Genomic DNA, 20,711 nt, shown 5'->3' with positions numbered 1-20,711 from the left:
TGAGCAAAAAGTTGAACAGTCCAAAATATAAATGCTATTCAGATTTGCTTCATCAAACTGCTGTCGTTTGCATTGAAGAGTTTTAGTTTACACTTTTTTTTAGGAATAATTAAAACTTTCTACTTTATATTAATTTTCATCCTGGAGACGAGACGTTTTGGAATTAACAGAAATACACACAATACTAATCTTTGGTGAGACGATTTATTTGCAGACCCAAATATATAGACACGTGAAATCAACAAGATAAAGACATGACAAGGAAGTTCTAGGTTTATGCATTGGCTTTCTTCTAAATTCACGGCAAGATTATTCTACAAGGACACAACGATATTGTCAGTCGCACTCATTCGTCTTCTGTGTCATGCTGCTCTGGTGAATAATATCACGTCTTACATTTAGCATCATTGTTAATATAGAAAACCAAGGTGCCATAGAAAAAGAAGATTCTGTACTTCAGCAACTTTATAAGGATGTACATGAATAGATGGTTTTACTAAAGACGAGATAACATGATTATACAATTGTCCAATATTAGAATTCTAAAAATAGAATCTCCTAATTACGGTTCCGGTGTAGTTCCAGAAAGTGGTGTTTGAATTCTGTCAATAATGGACTGTTCAATGTGGATTTCATATGGTACAGACTTTGTTCTCTGGGTGGTGTCAAATTGACCCATGACCACTAAATTGTCTTTGTGTGTTGTTGCCATTGAATCTAAAAATGGATTTGAAAAAAAAGTGAAGATGAATATGTAATAATCCCCTTTTTCAACAAGCTAAAAATAGACTACAGCGAAAATATAAACCTATACCTGCTACAAGTCTGAAATGGTTCCCGTGTTTGCCGGGTTTTGTACAGAATTTTGCTATTTTATGGTTTAATTTGGTCAGCTCCGCTGTGGAAATACGATTCATCTCCTCTGCAACAAAGCGTTTGGCAGTCCCTGTAGAAACTGGGGAGTTCTGCAAAGAAAAAAACCAAACAATGAATAATGAGGTTTTAAACTATTACTAAGCAATTGTGCAGGAATAATTATGAAAGTTCGCACATCAAAAATGAATCATACATCCTATAAAACATAATCAGTATACGTACTGTAACACGATTTTGAAGCTCTCTCTTAGCATCTGCGAGAGTGACGCCAGTATTTGTAATAAAGCAGGCGTTTTCTCTGCCAGCAAAAAATTGTCTGAGTTTTCTTCGCCGCTCTCGTCTGGTCATCTCGGCTGGCTCCCCTGCTCCCGCAATCGCAGCAGGGATTTCGTTTGTTGTGGGGAACTTAGTTCGGAAGGCAATCATCCCCTACAACGACAATGGGAAAATGATTCATCGAGTTACCTCGAGTGTTTGACATGCATTCTTGAATTATGTAAACAAACAGGCTATAAGGACAGGAAAATAAAAAAAGAAATTTATGCTTGGTCAGTGGTCGGACAAATGCCTTTTTTATACCGCTGAGCATGACTTGTGGTCATACATCCATCAAATATATCGCCCACGTCGGCATCGAAAATTACATGAATCGTTTGTCACAGTACATACAAACTTGATAATTAGGTCTGTTTTTATATGTAAGTATAACTGTACGAAACAGTTCACTAGTAGCTCAAAAATTTATTCTGTGGACCTATATCAGTAAAAAGAGGGGAAAAAAATCATAGAAAAATCTTTTACGTTTTTCATTTAGCAGAGTTGTAATCAAATTCGTTTGTGAAAAAGGAAATTCAAATACTCTTAAAGAAATCTAAGGGTGACTGAGAATGAGTAACAAAAAATTGAGACCCACCGTTTCGAAGTCGATTAAAGTAGTGGATTTGTCGAACCCTTCATTCTTTAAGTCTCTGTCTCGGGATTTCATCAGAAGAATATTTTTGCTCTCGGCTAGATACGCTGTCTCGTTCACTAATGTGTTCGTAGGCAGGGTAGTGGTCCATTTGTAAGGCTTAAGCTAAAAAAAAGTTTATATAGATACAGTATACAAAATCAGAACATTTCTAATACCAGTTTTGTAGAGTAGGCTTTCCCCTCTTAACCCCCCCCCCTGGAAAAATGGTTCTAGAGTAGGATTTCCCCCTGAAAATAGGCTCTGGAGTAGGATTTCCCCCACGCAAAAATGACTCTAGAGTATGATTTCACCTGCGGAAATCCCACACCAGATTAAATTTTCCGGGGGAAATCCTACTTTGTGTAATAGTTATAGAGTGCGATTTCCCCCAGAGCCAATCCCCCCGTAAAATATCATGGCTGTATTTATGTATAAGGGGGAAGGGGCGACATATTGTTACAAGAGTCCCTTCTTCGAAAGGGACACTTGTAACAATATGTCTCTCTTTTTTCAGCCCAATTCCATTGGAACATACGAAGTATGAAAAAGGAAAATTTAAATCTCATTTCTCAGTAACCGTCCAAAATTTTTTTTGAGAATTAAAATTTTATTCTTTTCATCTGGTCATACTGGCTGCTGAAAAAAAATTAGGACAGTGTAATCGGTGGGTAAATTTTAACTTTTTCCATAGAAACAAAATGAATTTTATTTTTTTTTTAAATGGATTTTTTCTTCAATCGCATTTCAAACTACTTTTCAAAATTCTGGTATTTAAATATTGCCATGGAACTAAAAAATGGGCCATTTATTTCTAAGAAAATTAAAAATTTTGCAAAACTTTTAGAGAGTATTCGCTCTCTGTTTTCAAATCCAATATTACATCACTAGGGTCGAGGGGACATACTTAATGCTTCCACTTGCAAAAGCAGTGCTTTTTGTATTGTTGTGTTTATGGATTTGGCTTATTTTCCTTTGAAGAACTACAAGATTTTAGTACTCACAAAATGGCATGTGCATAAAACCCATCAAAACATAATGAAGATGGGCGAACAAGGCGAGCGAAGTGCCTATAGTGCAACAAACATGAAGGTGAAAAATTAAATCTCAACAATAACAAAATTTTCCTTGATATTTCATCTAACATTAAAGTATACTTTATGTAAAATTTCCACAATTTGCAAAAATCCCACGAAGATGGATATTATTTGCCTATGAAATAGCATACATGCACTAAAGAGGGCAAAAAGGATCATTTTCTCATACTAAAACACAATTTTTTGGTATGAGTGGGTGTTCGCTCCATTTTTTGAAAGGTTATCATCAAAGTTTGCGTAAAACTATACATTTTTTGGTCAACAAAAACATGGAGCAAAGATCCACTATACCTTAAAAATACACTTTTATGACATATTCGCATCTTCTGAGAAATACTTGGAGTCCAATTAGTCAAGGGTCATATCACAAGCATGATTTAAATGCCACTAGTCATCAGGAGCTGTGTAGTGTAGTGGTTAGCGCGTTGGTCTTAAAGAAAACTGATACTCAGGATTTTTATTGCTAGTGGGTTCGATCCCACGAATACCACGTTATTTTTTAATAACAGAATAAATTTTTTTTTCCTCAGAAAAATTTTGTTTATCATAATTTCATGAATTTCAATAAGGAGAACTTTAAATACTAATTTCACAAGCTGAATTTGACGGGTTTTTTTTAACATATCGGAAGATATAGGCATTCTGCACGCCTTGTTCACCCATCTCCTTAAGAATTTTCTTGCACACACTATGTAATAAAAAGGATGGATTCATAGATAAAATACTGGACCTCTAGAGGGCAAAGAAATTATCAAATCACTAAAAGCGCCCTGATATAATTTTAAAATTTGTGAGCAAATACGTACTGCTGTGCCGAGAGAATGAATTGAAACATCGAGTCTTAGATTTTAAAGTGACTCATTTACAATTTGAGTTAAAATGTTGGGTTGAGGTCCAATGATTAGAACTCTTTATTTTAAGATTTCATACTAAATTCAACAATTCTTGAGTCGAAAACATTTATATTTTCATTAAAAAATCAGTTGACTTTCATAGAAAATTTTGCCATATTACTTGTAAATGATTTAAGCATTGATTAAAGAGAGGAAATCCTACTCTGAGAAAGAAAGAGGGGGAAATTTAGCTCTAGTGTGAGATTTCCCCTCTGGGGGAAATCCTACTCTAGAGAACAGATTGCGGGGGGGGGGGGGGGCTGGCTCTGGGGGAAGTCCTACTCTACAACACCGGTAATTCAGTTTGCTACTTGGGACTTGGTTTCATTCAAACAGTTTCTTTTTAATTCTCTCTTTTTATTTTTTTTTTCTCACAGATCATACATTCTCATAAAGAATATGTTCTCTATAAAATTAAACTATAAAATTAAATATCTCAATCCATAACTTGCTTAGTGTTTTATTTCAAATCTTAATTTTAAAAAAAAATATATCAAAAGAATACAAATCCTGATTTTTGTCAACATTACTCTGGAGGATCAAAAAGGAAAAAAAGGTTAGCACTTACCCCAAAAGCCTCAGTGACTTCTTGCCAATTTCTTCTGAAGGTCCTTGCTTCGTACAAGTCATGAAGCAGTTGGTTGTTTTCTGCCACAGCTTCTGGCTGTGCATTTGTTGCCACGAGAAAAACTGCAAGCGATAGGAGGAATTGGAGAGACATCGTGACTGAACCCCTAAAAAGCTAGTCGACAAATGTGCATCTTTTCATAGAAGGGCTTTATATACACAGTACGGAGAATTTTGACTTTCCACGAACAATTTATTGGCTGCTCAACTCAAGGTTATATGATGCGTCCAAGCAATGCCCTGGGGCCTTCTTTGACGTCACTTCGGGCACCAAAGGTGGTCATACACGTAATCACCTGATCCAAATAAAGAATGTGACAAAAAGTTATGACCTTACTGGATTGAAATAAAAAAGAGAATCTGAGATAAGTTACTGCAAGATCATATATAAACATTAGTATTGGAACGCCCGTTTGATTTTTAAGTGGAATTGATTCCAAGGGGTAGAGGCAGAATTACGTAAAATCAGGAATTTTATACCATGAACACCTTAAGTTATATAAAAGGAATTATCCACCAATCATCTCTCCCTCTTCCATTTACCCTTGGCTGCACTTGCAAGCGTTGCACTTGATGTATTTTTATACAGGTATAAATTGTCAGTAAGCCATTAATAGGGGACCATGCCAAATATACTTAATGTATCTTCGGCTATATATCTTTTCGTAAGTACACAGTCTTGCGCAACGCAAATGCTTCGTGCACCAAATGTACAGGCTATATAGTAGACATAGGGTGTTTTTTCTTACGGGCACAAGCACGGGTCTAACCAAAGAATAATTCGGAACATGTGAATCGTAAGATGTACCACATGTTTAAATTTATACCAGTAAATGCTTTCAAAGTATTTGTGGAATCAATCAGCTGTAATCCCTATACAAAGTAAAAGTACAAAAGTTACTATTATTATGAAAGTACAGGGGGTGGGGTGAAATAACGTAAAGTGGTGAGGCGTAATAACGCGAAGTAAAAATTCATAATAACGCGAAAAAAGCTTGTTTGTATCTTTCAAAAGCGTAGTTGCGCAAAGTGAAAAGTTTGATTTTAAAGCCTTTCAAAACGGCGTGATTTTACCCAGATAAAAGTGTTTGCGTTATTTGCGTTAATATTTTTTTTTTACTTGGCGTTCATACAACTTTTTAAAGGGCATATTTACGCCTTTTCACTTCAAGTTATTACGGCCTTTGAATGACATTTAACCCCTTTTACGCTATATTATGCCTTTGTGCGTTATAATGATTTTCTATTTGCGTTGTAACACCTTTGAATTTTAATCCCGTATTTGATCCCAAAAGTCTTTCATATGCACATGTTTTTTAACCACACATCAAGGTTGTCAAGTGCTGTTTTTCGTATTCCACACTATATATGCTTCTCTTTTTTGATAGTGGGGTGGTAGGAATGATGAAAATTACGTGCACGGGAAACATGGTAGTTCACAAATCAAAATATTTAGAACGATTAGGCCGAATATGATTTCTCCTTGTACACCTATACAGTATTATTGCAAAGCTTCGTCACTGCACATGTACACGTATGGATTTTTTTTTCTACAGGCTGGGTGCAAGCTCTTGCGTCCGTCTTGTTGTTTTCCAAACAATAAACATCTTCCTATTGCATACAGTGTAGGCTGTTACCCTTATTTTATTGGAAATGATAAAGTGAAAGTCACTGGTCTTTGGAATGAGGAGTTAAAAACAGTGTGCCTGTGTCTACATGTATAGGAATTGACAGTAAAGAAACCCCTCCCTGATCTATCAGCGACTGATTGAATAATTTCTATTTGGATTCTTAATTTGTAGATTTATTGCTTTCTTCAGTGTGCGACTTTCATTTCCTTATTCCAGGGCTAAGTATGGCTTCAGAAACTTAGGAAATTAACAACAAACTTCTATGTTTTTAAGCTTGCATGAGCCGAAGGCTCAAGTGAGCTTTTCTGATCAAAATTTGTCCGTTGTCTATCGTTGTGGTAAACACATTTCGACTTCTCAACAACCACTGGGTCAATTTAAACCAAACTTGTCTCAAAGTGTCCTTGGATAAAGCATCATAAAGGGGATTCATTTTATACAATTGAAGGGCCACTTCTTCCTAGAGGAGCTATTTGCGCATTGGTGAAAAATTAATGGCATCTTTTAAAGATATTCTTCTCAAGAACCACTGGGTCAAGTTAAAACTTATTTGGAAGCATCCTCAGGTAGTGTAGATCCAAGTTTTTCAAATCATGACCCCCGGGGGTAGGATGAGGCCACTATGGATGATCAAAGTTTTACATTGTTATACCTAGGAAAAAATCTTTAAAATTCTTCTTCTCTAGAACAGTCATGATTAGTCATATTTATATGGAAGTATATCCTCAGGTAGCGTAGATTAAAGTTTGTTCAAATCATGACCCCCGGGGTTGGGTGGGGCCCCTATGGGCAATACAAGTTTTACAGAGGAATACATGGGGAAAATCTTTAAAATTATCTGCAAAGCAGAGCGACACTAAGGATCATTTTACCAGGCGTCTGTCTGTCCGTCTGTCACACCTTATATTTCGAGAACTAAACGAGGTTTGGATTTGATATCTCGCACATATATATTTATTGGCACTATGGCTTTTGTAAATTACCATGGTTACCGACCTTGTGACTCTTGACCTTGACCTTTCATCTACTTTTCAAAGTTGTTCATACTGTAGTGCCGATATACAGCATATTTGTGACATTTAAGAGGAAGTCTATGCTATTTAGCATGTGCACTGTTTGTCAAAAAACATTAAGGAAAATACCAGCGTGATAATCCACTTTACCTTGACCTTTGGCCTACTTTGCAAAAAAATACCCGGATAGTTGTATTTATGTCTTTTAAATTTTGAGAGTCAGGGTTTCGATAATTAGCATTAATACATGTTTATGAGCTCATGATATTGTACAATGTAACTGTATGATATTCAGTTACCACAGAAATACTATAAAATGAAAATACATCAGGATCGGTATTCCACAAAGGATCGTGTAGACTGACAATTGCAGTAAGGACAGACTGAAATCTATTTTGAAAGATTGTGGAAACATGTATTAATAAAACGAAAAATAATTATTTCTAATAATTTCAATTATTCGTTTGAAGGTCTGGAACCAAATTTTCTTTGATTGTAAGATTCTATCGTAGTCTTTTACTATCCGTGTATGCCTTTTGTTTTATTTTTGCGTGCAGATGCATGAACTATCATTAAATAGCTGACCACTCAGATTTAATTTACATTTTAATGAAACTATAAAGCAGATGACACATGCGTTCCTTGAAACACTTTAGTTAGTTAAAGTATAAGACACACAAAAAATAACTTTTCAATAATGTTTTAACAGCCGATAAACCAACAGCTACATTAAATGCGTTGCGAAAATTTTGATAATTAATCGTTTTTCATAACCGAACATATATTTTCTTCATGTCGTTCAAATTTTAAACAAGTCGGTAATCATGACCGAAAATTATTTTCAAAATATCCTTTTTGATAAAAAATTAATTTGTTCATTTGGTCTTGGTATTACTGCTAGATTTTGCTTGTGTAATATTTTTAAAATATGACTCTCAGAATGCACCAAATTCCACCAAAAAAACTTCTATTACACATTTATAAACAATTCTTCCGGTTTATAGTGGAAGGGGTACCTTCCCGAGACCTTACTCCGACCCTCCAATTTTTTTTTTCAGATACCTGAAATTTTTATGGATATCAAGCAGATATAAACATATCAAACAATAAACGACAACTAGGGATAGAGGCAGTGATCATGCTCAAAAGTCCATTTAAACAATAAAAATTGTGAACAGAAGTGAGAATTGTGAGATGGGATCAGGTGAGTTGGAGGAGTAGACATCCCCTGTCGACCAGTCAATATATATTTTTAAAAATTTCATATGAAATATTGTTTTGCTGGTATTCTCTTGCCACTCAGTAGCAGCTTAAAAAGATAACATTGTGCGACATCAAGATACTAGTATGCAGCACCTTAACTTTGTCAACTTGTGAAAAAAAAAACATGCTAAATTTAGTAAAACTGCTGATACAAAACACAACCTCCACTTTGTAAAATACACAGGAATACAGGATACAGCATTATCAAACAAGTACAGAAATGATTTTTTTTTCATTTATTTCAGATGAGATAAAGAGATGTAGGTCATCACGTGATTCAGCATTTAAAGCAACAATAATGAACAATGTTTTAATACAATGTAAAGGAAATATTCCAATCTCCCAGCCCAAAATAGGGTGGGTGGTGAGGGCATGTGATACCTCAGTATGCAGTTGATTTGGTAGAATTATAATCTAACTTCATTTTTCATTTTTCAACATTGGTACGATTGCTTGTAAAAAGTTTTCTAAATTAAACCGGCTCTGACGTGACACCATTCATAATTTGTTGTTCAATGTGTAAGGTATATGGAACTGATGCCCGAGCCTGCGCTGTGTCTATCTGACCCATGAATTTCACTTCCTGGTAAGTTGAAGTTGGGGTTGCGACAGGAGCACCTGGGAAGAAATACAAGAAAAGTGTTAAACAACGCATCAGAGAGTACAATCTGTCTGCATACTAGTATATGGTAAATTATTATGCATGCTCTGCAACAATTCATTAAAAAGAAATAAGATGTCTCACCTTTTTCAAGTCTGAAGTTATTATTGTGTTCAGCAGACCTTGTACAGAAACTAGTGATTAGCGGACTTTTAAGATTCTGTGTTAAGATGCGGTTTTTCTCTTTTACAGTAAAGTGTTGAGGAATGCCCATTTGGACTGAACCGCCCTGGTGAAAAATAATCAAATAAAATGATATAAACTTCAAAAAAAACAGTGATATTGTCTTTGGGGGAAAAAAACATTGGTGATAGTGCAGAATTGCTGGTGAAATCAGTAAGAAAAGGCATATACGTCAAAGAAAGACCTGAGATCACGGATCTAAGACTATTAGCCTTCCTTCGAAACTTTTTTCTGGATGAAGACGCCATCAAAAGAATACACTTCATGAAACCTTCACATCAATACCTTCCATATTCATTAAATATATGATATATAAACTCTTGACGAACAACCGTTAGATATTTCATACTTATTAATAAATATAATCACTATGAGAATTGTTGTAGTTGATAAATAATAAACTAGTGGGTAATTGAAGAAGTAGAAGTGATCTGCATGATATTACTAAGTATGTGATATACCCTTTATCATACCATGTATATGAGCCCTCGGGCCTTCGGTTCTCTGGGTGATATTAGGGTCTCGAGCTGGCATAGGGTGTGACATGGAAAAGGTTATCTATTATTCTAGTTTCATAAAGATAGAAAGCATAATACACTTACATGCTAAATAAATATTTTCAATTTTTGACAGAAACTTGCACATAATTAAATTATGGTGCTCAGATCCGAGCACCCTTTCGGAACAGTTAAGAGAGTTCTAGATTAAGGATTGAAAATGAATGCATCAAAGAGAACAAAGAATTAGCACTATATGGAAGGTGAACATTCCAGCTTATATCGATTTAGGGTGAATTCAAAAATAATTACCGTAATTGATTTTTTTTTTAAAATTCAACTTACCCTAACATATTTTTAATTATAACATTTTATTATATTATATTGCATATACATTCTAGTTACATTTCCGATGTAACAATAAAATTGACAAATGCATAAAATAGTTGAAAAAAGAAAATATTACTACATTCTAAAAGACTTTCTGAAATGTATAATCAAAAGAATTTGTAGTTTTTAATCTTTCAGACTTGTCTCAGGGGTATAAATTATTAGATATAAACTTCTCTTGTGGAAAAAAAATTGGCCGTTTTATTGTGATTTAACATTAATTGTCTCAATTCTGGTTTGAAAAGTTTTAATAGGAAAGAATGTGATTCAATATATTTCCCAAAAATTACTTTTTTGTGATTTTAGTCAATTTTTCAAATCTTTACCAGAAAAAAAAGTTTGATAAAATAAGTTTTCTTATGAAAATATTAGATTTTAAAATGATCCTATTTTACCTTATTTTATTGAACTCCTGACATCTAATATGTTTTTTATTAAACATTGTTTTAAAAATTTTAAAATACAATATCTCATTCAAATATTGTAAAGGAGTTCGTCGTTGATATTTTTTACACATTTAGGGAAATGTTTTCATATTTTCTTGACTTCAAAATATACTTATTTGCTTAAGTAATATATATACTCAAAATGTCCAAAAATGTCTGTGATTTGTTGATATACATAATGATTTTAACTACAAGCATTTTCTGCGAATTATTTTGCAGTAAAGAGAGATGAAGTTCATTGATAAATACATGTATAAAACAGTTTTGTTGCACTCCTGACTGCAGTAAAATTCAAAATTAAAGCCATAGAACACAGAAATTCATAAAGTTCTGGCAACATCAATTTGTAATGAAACTGAGTATTACTGTATTTATATTGTAATACTTCATGATTAAGAAGCATAAAATTGTTTAACCTTGGCTTTATATAAATCGTAAATCTCTCTGAGAGTATACATGTAGTAAGAAGTATATTTTATAGGACATTTACTTCATGGGACAAACACTGTTTGCAACTGATGTCAACCAGAAACATTTTACTCATCAATTTATTCATAAATTTATTGACGAAACATGTAGATTTTCTTAGTTAATGTGTTAAATTTTATTTGTATCATATGTATTATTTTTCTTTAAATTGCATGACATATTGTATCATATAAGGAAAGGAACTAGCAATTTATTTTAGAACTTGTTTCCAATCCTTTTCATTTAATCAATAAAATATGTTCAAAACGATCAATTTATGTTTATATTTCTACATATTTGATCATTGATAATTCTAGCGTTTTTGTTGACGAAGAGCATGTAAGACTTTAAAGTAGAATTGTGAAGCATAAATTACATATTACATTAGAACATGTTCCATTGTTTCAGTAAAATTGTGGTGGAGTTATGTGAATTTTAATACATTTTTTCTATGTGTGTGTGTTTTTTTTTGTGTTTGTTTGTTTATTTGTTTTTTTTTTTGTTTTTTTTTTAATTTCTTAAAAAATTTAAAAGAAATATATATATATATATATATATATATATATATATATATATATATATATATATATATATATATATATATATATATATATATATATATATATATATATATGGACTGATAGAATAGAAAAGGGGACAGATTTCAATAATAAAACTGTCATTAATTTAGTACTAAATTATTCAAATAGATGCATATTGATCAAATAATATTAGTATGAATAGAAGTCATTTCAACATTGAATTTGGATCTTTATGAAAATGTGTTCCCTCCTGAATATGGATCTGAAACGCAGATATACTAGTATTCTGTAGATGATAGATTTATTTGGTAAAAATGTTCCTTGTGACTTTATTTTCCAAAACAAGAAAGCAATATATATATATGTGTATATATATATATATATATATATATATATATATATATATATATATATATATATATATATATATATATATATATATGCTGATAAAAGTTTTTTTGGAGAGCAAAACATCAAATGTTGCACTCCTGACATAAATGAGTATGTACAGATACTTGACTCTCATTTATGTAGCTTGTGAAACTTACAACATTTTAAACACTTTAAATCGTATATTGTTTTGCACTTTTTTTTTTTTGATTTACTTGTCAGATTAACATATTTTTAAAATCAATATGTTGGCGTCAATTCATTTTTTCTGTTGCACTCCTGACATGATATAATTTTTTATTCAGCATAAGCATTTTGGTCAAGCAAAAGTTACGACAGTTTAAATTTAAATCACAATATACTGAATTTCATCAGGGAAATCTTTATTTATAATATAAGTCATTATTATTTATCTAATAGATCTTTAAAAAACATGAAATTTTTAAAAAGTTACAAAAAGGTAGCACTCCTAACATTTTTAGCATCATTTTTGGGCATATCTTTTTGTGTCTTAATATATATCAATGAGATATGTGTCAAGCATTTAGCCAATATAAAAAGACACATACTTAAAAGCATCCTAAAGTAGGCACTTGTAGGCTACTCATGTCTCTGATTATTTGAAAGTAAATATATGTATGTAAATTTAGCATTCTGAGAGACGTGTTTGGGTTTTTTTTCTCCTCTGTAACAAATATTCAATTAAATCCAAAAATAGCCGAACTTCAAAGAATTAAGAAAAAGAAACTTACAGTAGAACGTTTCTGGAGCTCGGCCTTGACAGCTGCGAGAGTAAGTCTTGGATCTGAATGAATGAAGCACATTCGATCTCTGTCTTTAACCAGGTCTCTGAGTTTCTGTCTCTTCTCTCGTCTAGTCATCTGTGGATCAACCATGGAAGCTGGAAGGGCGGTAATTGAGGTAGGAACCCTGATTCGAATCGCCACTTCTCCCTGAACCAACAGAAGAAACAAAAATAAGGTAGAATCTTATAACATCGATTTTCTTGTATTGCCAAAATACTTAAATGGTACTCAAATTGAAACTTCACCAAGAATACATTGTTTGGTGAAACATGAAAATGAGGGGGAAAAGTATTTGTCATCATCCTTGGATTTCAAGTTCATCATATTTTTCCTCCTGTTTCGTTGGTAAATCTCATTCCTTTTAATTGGTACAGGTATTTAAAGACCTTTTTCTTTATTACTTGTAAGAAGAAAAAAACACTAATGTTTACAATTTTAGAAATAATTTAACAATGTTTTTTGTCTTTTTTTGGATAAAATTTCCATACTACTTAATACTTATCTTTTCTAACGTTTTAAGTTACTTTAATGTAAAATAAAAAAAAAAAGGAAATGTAAAAAGAAAGAAAAGAAAAAGTAATCACAAAGACAGTAATTTCCATCATTGGTTACTAGTGGGCATCTAAAATGGCCGACAGGAGTAAATCTATCATTGATTACATGCGGGCATCTAAAATGGCCGACAGGAGTAATCTATCATTGGTTAAATGTGGGCATCAAAAATGGCCGACGAGGGTAATCTATTGAATATAAAAATATAAACTACTGCATTCTTCACATTGATGTATGAAATGAATGAGTCTCACCGTTGCAAGGTCGGTCATAAAATCAACTATCTCGTATCCCTTCTTCCTGATATCTCTATCCCGGGATTTCATTGCGACAATATTGTTTCTCTCGGACAACCATGCTGATTCATTATAGAGTTGTCCTGATACGCTAGCAGTCCATTTGAAAGCCTCAAGCTGAAAAAAGATATAGAATAAAATGTAGTTCTTAGTGCGAATGCTAAATGTAAATAAATTCTGTAGTGAGTTTTATTTCCCAACTACAGACAAAAACTGGGGGACATTTGGAAGGTACCCAACTGCCTATTTGATTGAATATTCCTCAAACCAATTCCAGTATGAACCGGCGTAATATCAATGTTCTTCTGACAAAACAGAGAAATAATTATCAACTTCAGAAATAATTATCCACTTCACTCTTCTGCCTAAGGTCTTTTTTATCCGTGGTAATTTTTTTTTATAAATATCATTTTAAGATATTTATTGACGACAAACATGGGTGTAATACATCCCTCTTTGAAGGAGACGCTGTAAGCAAATCAGTCGACTATTTTGAAACTTGAATTGAAGCTCATCAGTTGTAAGGATCAATTGTTTTTATCCCTTTCTTCCATATTTATAAAAGAGCTGAGATTAGAGAAAACGTGTACAAACCCTAATATATCTCAGAATTGTTTCAAACCGTTTTCAGCACATTAAATCAAAAACGCTCTCCACAAAGAAATGAATAGAGATACGATTATTTTATCACTTTCAACAGCTCTTATCTTCAAAAAAAAGAGAACATGGATACGAGTACGTGTATTTACCCCGACTTCTTGTGTATACTTTTTCCAGTTCCTCTGTTCAAGCATTTCTATCACCTTAGGATCTGGCTGTTGTTGGGCATTTGTTGCCACCAAAGTTACCGCGAGCAACAGAAGGGGCTTCAAAGACATCTTGTTCGGACTAGACTTCCGAGAAACAGTGAGCTGTGTGAGACTCACTCTGTATTCATCATGTGATAAAAGAATGTCCACTTATATAGTATGACGAAAATTTAAATTTATTTCAAGGTCATGTGATGCGTTTAGGTAATGCCACGGGACATTTTCTAATTACTTTTTACTAATTAATCACCAAGATTCTCTATTGAATCATTTAAATTTTCTTTCTTGATTTCAATGACAAGATATGTACAATATTATGTTTGGTAAAATTCAATCCAAATTAAATATTTAGACCAGGACCCCAGAAGGAGTGCAGATTAAACTGCACAAGAGAATAAAAGCAGAATACATGGGCAGTTGTCATGCTTTTCTCGTTAATCAAATTAAAAAAAAAAATGATCTTTGTCTTTTAAAAGGTAAAATTCATCTTTACATATTTAAAATAGAAAAGACTATACTAATATTATTGTATAATGACATGATTTTTTGAAATTTTTTTTATTATAATATATGGCCATATTATCAATTCTTATCAGTCTAAAAAATGTATACATTCTGCAAATCACATGACTAATGACATGCATATTTTATAATAAAGCAGTTTTTAAATCTATGACTTTTGTTTTTAAACCTTGTTTTTTTCCCTCTCTCTCAATGACCAGAAATATTTCATTAGCGTACTTTAGTAATAAATTACAGCTATAAACACTTCTACGTAGTTTGAAAACTATTTTAAAAGTCGAGTAAAATATCAAATCTGGTGTTGTGTTGAGTGATACATATGAAACAATGGACGAATATACTTGATAGAATAAGTTAAGGGAAAATTCTAGATCTTTTATTTTATTTTGTTTGTTTTACTTTATATTATCTTGTATAGACAAAAGACAATAAGCTCTTACTACAAATAATATCAGAATGTTTATAGTGAAATATGTGGAGATAACGAAAAGTATTCTAGCTCAAAAGTCCATTAAACATTACAAAATAGGAGCAGAGCATACACGGACCTCTAAGACATCAGAGGTGGGATCAGGTGCCAAGGAGGAGTGAGCATCCCCTGCCGACCGGTCACACCCGCCGTGTGTTCCTTGTCATGATCGGGAAAAAACGGAAAAATCCGTCGACAATTCAGTGTGTAAATAATGGCCTAACAATTAGTATAAAAAAAGTCAGTCAGCATTTGACTTAATGATAGATTGTATTTGCTGACACGATCATTGTATCGACCATAGAACTTACGAAATGATGACTTTAAACGAGGCTGCTAATATTCTTGTTTCATCAATTTGTTTGTCAACAACTTACCTCGTTTTAGAAATTGTTCATACGTAGAGCATGCTCTGGCGTATCGAATCAACTGAGAGATATAAACCCCGTATACAGGTGATAAGGGTATATTGCTGCATAAGTAAGGGAAGTTGGCGATTGAAAAGTTGAAGTCATCACGTTTATCAGAAAGCTTTGTTGTAGATTACTATTAACGTCTTTTTCTAATAAAATATCCAAATATGAAACAGATGTGTCGGACTCTGTGGTATCTTCTATCTCAAGCTCATTGGGATATATCGTGTCGACATAAGAATGGAAATAACCATTGTTAATTGACAAGACGTCGTCGATATATCTAAATGTCGAGTTGAAGGCCACAGCAAGTTTTTTCTTCTTTTCACGTAAAAGATTTTGAACAAATTCTGCTTCATATGAATACAAAAATAGGTCTGCTAATAATTGGTTTCCTTGGGAATTCCAGTAGATTGTTGGAAGACCTGGTCTCCAAAGACCACATAGATATTGTCAATCAGAAACTCGAGCATCTTTTTAATGTCAACTTCAGAGTACTTGTGTGTACAATAAATTTTTTTTTAACAAAGTAAGTTTGCAAATGACCAATGACAAGTTAAGTAAATTTACGAGTCCCATTTTTATTGAAAAAGCAGCTGTCAACGATGTCAGAAAGTCTGGACTTTAATTTATCGTGGGGAATAGTTGTATATATATAAAGTTGAAAAGTCGCAAGTTTTTATGTTGTTGATTTTGGTAAAATTTTGTGATTTCAAATGTTCCAAAAGTTCCTTGGAATTTTTTAGTATCCACATCTTATTTACGCCACTTCTCGAATATATTGTTGCACAGTACTCTTGAAGTTTCTCCTTCACTACTGTTAATATATTAGTGAGGAGTAATGAAATAGGCTTGGTAGAACATTTACTGAAACCCGATATGTATGTTTGTTTGTAAAGATTTTTATGAAGTTTCGGAATCCAATATAGAAATTGTAATTCAAATTCATTTTTGTTGTTGGGAATATTAAAAATATTCAAAACCGACATATGATTTTGAAGAATTTCCTCCTTAGAATGGGTATAAGTTGGATTACCACTTGTAGAATTAAATCCCAGTTCCTCTAAAACCCAATTTATATAATGAGCCTTACAAACAAAGACAATGTTGTTACCTGCTTTGTCAGCAGGGACCAGTACGTATAGGAATTCCTGTCAAAAATTTTTTTTTAGCTTGATTGAAATTTAAAAGCTTTTGATAATTAATCGTCTCAAGCCACGTTCCGGAATACCCTATATTATAGCAATATGGAAGTTTTTATAAAGTTGGATGAGGGAAAAATTTCGATTCTATATTTATCTGGATCCACCTCAAGACTGAATCAATTCTTTGTTGCCCAATGGGTATATATTTACTAGAATTTCATTGAAAACCCGTTCATGTCTTTTTTAGATACTTTACAGACAGGTTGCGTCTGAAGATTTTTGCAAGGTTTAGACTTCTAAGTAAGTCCAGCTAAGAGGAATGCTACAACATTTTATTTGATGGATCCTAAAGTCATCTATTATAAAATATGGTTGCAGTCAGATATATTTTTTTTAATTTTCTAAATGAAAAATTATTTATGAACCTAAAACACATTGTTCGTTAATATCTTTTAAACCTATGGAAAAAATCTGAAGAAAAGTTCGGAAGGATTTGCTGTACAAACATATTTTAAAAAGAAATTGAAATGAACATGCTAGATGGGTTTAAAAAGATATAAGCAAATGTTTTATTTTCATAAATATTTTTTTTTCATTTACAAATTTAGAATGTCTATAGATCTAATTTTTTTCACATGTTTTCCTATTTCAGGAAATCATGTGTCGTAACTTATCTATCATACAAAGTTAACGCTGGATCAAGGCTCTTGGAGTTCCATAACTGGTAGATATTTGACTTTTGAAAACCCGGCGATAATTACAATTGCTTGTTTACCAGCTGAAGCGAATGTTTTTCTGTCCACCGGCAAGTTAGCTCCGTCCAAACATCCTGCTCATTGGCTGATCTTAAAGGTGGATCTCAGTCCACGACAATAGCATTTGCTTTTAGGGGAAAATAGTTAATTCACATGAATTTTAAAGATAAGGCAAATATTCAAACTTCGATTTTATTGTTTAAAAAAATATTACAGGTTATCGTATGATTTCTAGCTTGCATGATTTGCAACAGTCTGTGGCATAAAATACTGTAAGTATAGCGATCAATCGCACTACCGCTATATATAATCTCTTAAAATATAAAGATATTTCGATTCGTTGGTAATAGTATGCATTCTCTCAGCCACTCAATGACAACTTAAAATCACCAATAATGCATTAAAAATACGACTTTAAGCGATATGATGATACTAGTATGTGACACCTTACTTGTTAACTGAACATGTAAGAAAAAGTAGCTATACATTTGCCATAGTATTTGCTTTTGTTTGGTTCATAGAACACAATCTCGACGTCGTATCTCATACAATATAGATTATCATTTATTTTAGATGACATAAAGTCATATGTTTCTGTAGCATTCGCATGGTTGCTTGTAAAAAGTTTTTCCAATTTACACCGGCTCAGACGTGACTCCGTCCATAACTTTTTGTTCAATGTGTAAGGTATAAGGAACTGACATCCCAGCTTGTGCTGTGTTTATCTGACCCATGAATTTGACTTTCTTGAACTTTGAAGTTGGTGATGCGACAGGAGTACCTGGAAGTGGATAGAATACAAGTGTAAAAGCATGCATGAGAGTCAGAGCGTATAATATATATATATAGAGAGAGAGAGAGAACAAATTATTACAAATGCTTTGGAACAAGTTAATTATTCAAAGATGCTAACTAAAGACGTCTCACCTTGTTCAAGCCTGAAGTTATTATTGTATTCAGCAGCCTTTGTGCAGAAGCTTGTGACTAGCGGGCTTTTAAGATTTTGTGTTAAGATGCGGTTTTGTTCTTTTACAGCAAAGTTTTGAGGAACACCCATTTGGACTGGACTGCCCTGAGGGAGAAAAAAGGAAATAAAGTGAAGAAATATTAATGTGGAAAACACGACTGGTGATAGCATATTAAGAATTGTGAACGCATGAAGAAAACCTTTTTCTGTATGAAATAGAAATGCACCCATCAAAAGTATCCAGACTTCATTAAATGAAGGCTGAAACCCTCACATGAAAATATTCTATACCCACAAAATATGTGAAATACTCTCGACAAACATCCACTCGAATCATGCTAGACGAAAACTTCCTTTTATTGGCACAAAGTCTGACATAGTTTGATTAAAGTACTCAGCTTAGCAAGCACCATTTGAAAATAGGGAGACTTTTCGGATCGAAAATGGATGCATCAAAACTGAACAAAGTATTAGCAGTAGTAAGGGACATTCCCAGCTATGTGTATGCTATTGAAATAGTACTTATACTCATTTTTTTTAAAAATGGAAATCAAGAAACATGCATATACATAAACATGTTATAACATTTTGTCTATCTTCCCTCTTTTCAGCCCTCCACCCACCCATATTGGCGTGGTACGGAAGGGCAACTGTTCTTTAAATACCTTTTCTTTTTTGTATTTTTTTCAACACACTGTGTTTTGCACATCTTTGATCGATGAAAACTTTTATTTAAAGAAATCATCCTAAAATAATTTCTTGAAAGCTACAAATATTTTTGATTATCTGAGTATATATACTAGTTGCTGTACATATATCTTTGATTGTCTGAGTGTATATCTTAATTTAGCGTTCTGGGGGACAAAAATATTTGAGTTTCTCTGAAATCTAAGATTTTAAAAAAAAAATATATGAACATACAGCAACACGCCTCTGGAGCTCGGTCTTTACTGCTGCGAGAGTAAGTCTTGGATCTGAATGAATGAAGCACATTCGATCTCTGCCTTTAACCAGGTCTCTGAGTTTCTGTCTTTTCTCTCGTCTAGTCATCTGTGGATCAACCATGGAAGCTGGAAGGGCAGTAATTGAGGTAGGAACTCTGACTCGAATCGCCATTTCTCCCTGAACCAATAAAATTAACGAAATTAAGAATGGAGTCATGTTGCTAATACTGTATACAGGTAAATTTTCGCCCAAGTTTTATTTTTGCCCCTTTCTCAATCATTGCAAGTGGGCAATTTAAAACGTACGAATTTGAAGATGGCAGCATCATCTCTTTATAGTGCAACTGTGTTTGGGTGAATTCAAAATGAAGTGTGAAAGAGCTGCAATAAAACGGGATGAAAATAACCATGACATACATTATGTCATGTTGTCTTATCAATATTCTGAAAATCACACCAAGAATATATTATTTGGTGAAACATGAAAAAAGCATACGTCATCGGTCTTGAATTCTGCAAAGGTCAATTCAAGATCATATTTTTCCTCGACTTTTGTCCTCATAAGAAGTGTAAAATTTGGTATTACATATCTGAATAACCTGTATAGATTCAGTTAGGAAATTATTTAGTTTTCATAGTAATAGTCTTTTAAAACATATACATGTATTTCTTTATCATTTCTACCAAGAAAATTAAGCTAAATGTTACATGTATACGAGTAAAATATACTAAGGAACACTATTTATTTTTTTTCGATTTAAACCATAAGATTTCATTACCAACTACTTGTATTACCAGATACCAAATATTTCTACCATTTTAGCCGCGCTGTTCTGTTCGATTTCCACAATAAAAAAAAACAAGCTAATTTAGGAAAATTATGTCCCGGGCTTAAGGGGAAAAAAGTAGAAGAACTGGGGAAAAAATATGCAGATGGAGAAAGAAAAAATTTCAACCTTGACCTTTCAGCAATTGCCTTAAAGTCAAAGGGGGTCTTTTTTAAGTTAAAGAAATCCATGACTTTAAGTTTCATTGCTAAAGCTTACAAAGAACTAAGTTATCGTCTCGATCAGAACAATATGCAAGATATAAATTTCCGACCTTGGT

The 20,711-nt window shown here is 32.9% G+C and overlaps 3 protein-coding genes across 3 annotated transcripts; all 3 read right to left on the bottom strand.

Annotated features, from left to right (window-relative positions):
• Positions 1-235: 235 nt before the first annotated feature.
• LOC133197005 (uncharacterized) lies at positions 236-4,536 on the bottom strand. The gene is made up of 5 exons (XM_061332845.1): positions 4,384-4,536; positions 1,790-1,951; positions 1,099-1,305; positions 815-965; positions 236-717 (listed from the first exon to the last, which is right to left on the bottom strand). The coding sequence occupies exons 1-5, from the start codon at positions 4,534-4,536 to the stop codon at positions 563-565; spliced, it is 828 nt and encodes a 275-aa protein (XP_061188829.1). The 3' UTR covers positions 236-562.
• A 4,038-nt stretch (positions 4,537-8,574) lies between these two features.
• Positions 8,575-14,495, bottom strand: LOC133196657 (uncharacterized). The gene is made up of 5 exons (XM_061332517.1): positions 14,330-14,495; positions 13,539-13,697; positions 12,679-12,879; positions 9,095-9,239; positions 8,575-8,967 (listed from the first exon to the last, which is right to left on the bottom strand). The coding sequence occupies exons 1-5, from the start codon at positions 14,456-14,458 to the stop codon at positions 8,822-8,824; spliced, it is 780 nt and encodes a 259-aa protein (XP_061188501.1). The 5' UTR covers positions 14,459-14,495; the 3' UTR covers positions 8,575-8,821.
• Positions 14,496-17,871: 3,376 nt separating this feature from the next.
• Positions 17,872-19,777, bottom strand: LOC133196656 (uncharacterized). Its single transcript, XM_061332516.1, has 3 exons — positions 19,582-19,777; positions 18,621-18,765; positions 17,872-18,474 (listed from the first exon to the last, which is right to left on the bottom strand). Exons 1-3 carry the CDS (start codon positions 19,774-19,776, stop codon positions 18,329-18,331), a joined length of 486 nt encoding a protein of 161 aa, XP_061188500.1. The 5' UTR covers position 19,777; the 3' UTR covers positions 17,872-18,328.
• Between the last annotated feature and the right edge of the window lie 934 nt (positions 19,778-20,711).

This window comes from Saccostrea echinata, unplaced genomic scaffold, assembly GCF_033153115.1.
Source record: "Saccostrea echinata isolate AGI-Se365-2 ecotype Australia unplaced genomic scaffold, CSIRO_AGI_Sech_v1 ptg000030l, whole genome shotgun sequence".
Lineage (NCBI taxonomy): Eukaryota > Metazoa > Mollusca > Bivalvia > Ostreida > Ostreidae > Saccostrea > Saccostrea echinata.
Note: the sequence above shows the minus strand (reverse complement) of the source record. Positions and strands in the feature narration are given on the sequence as shown.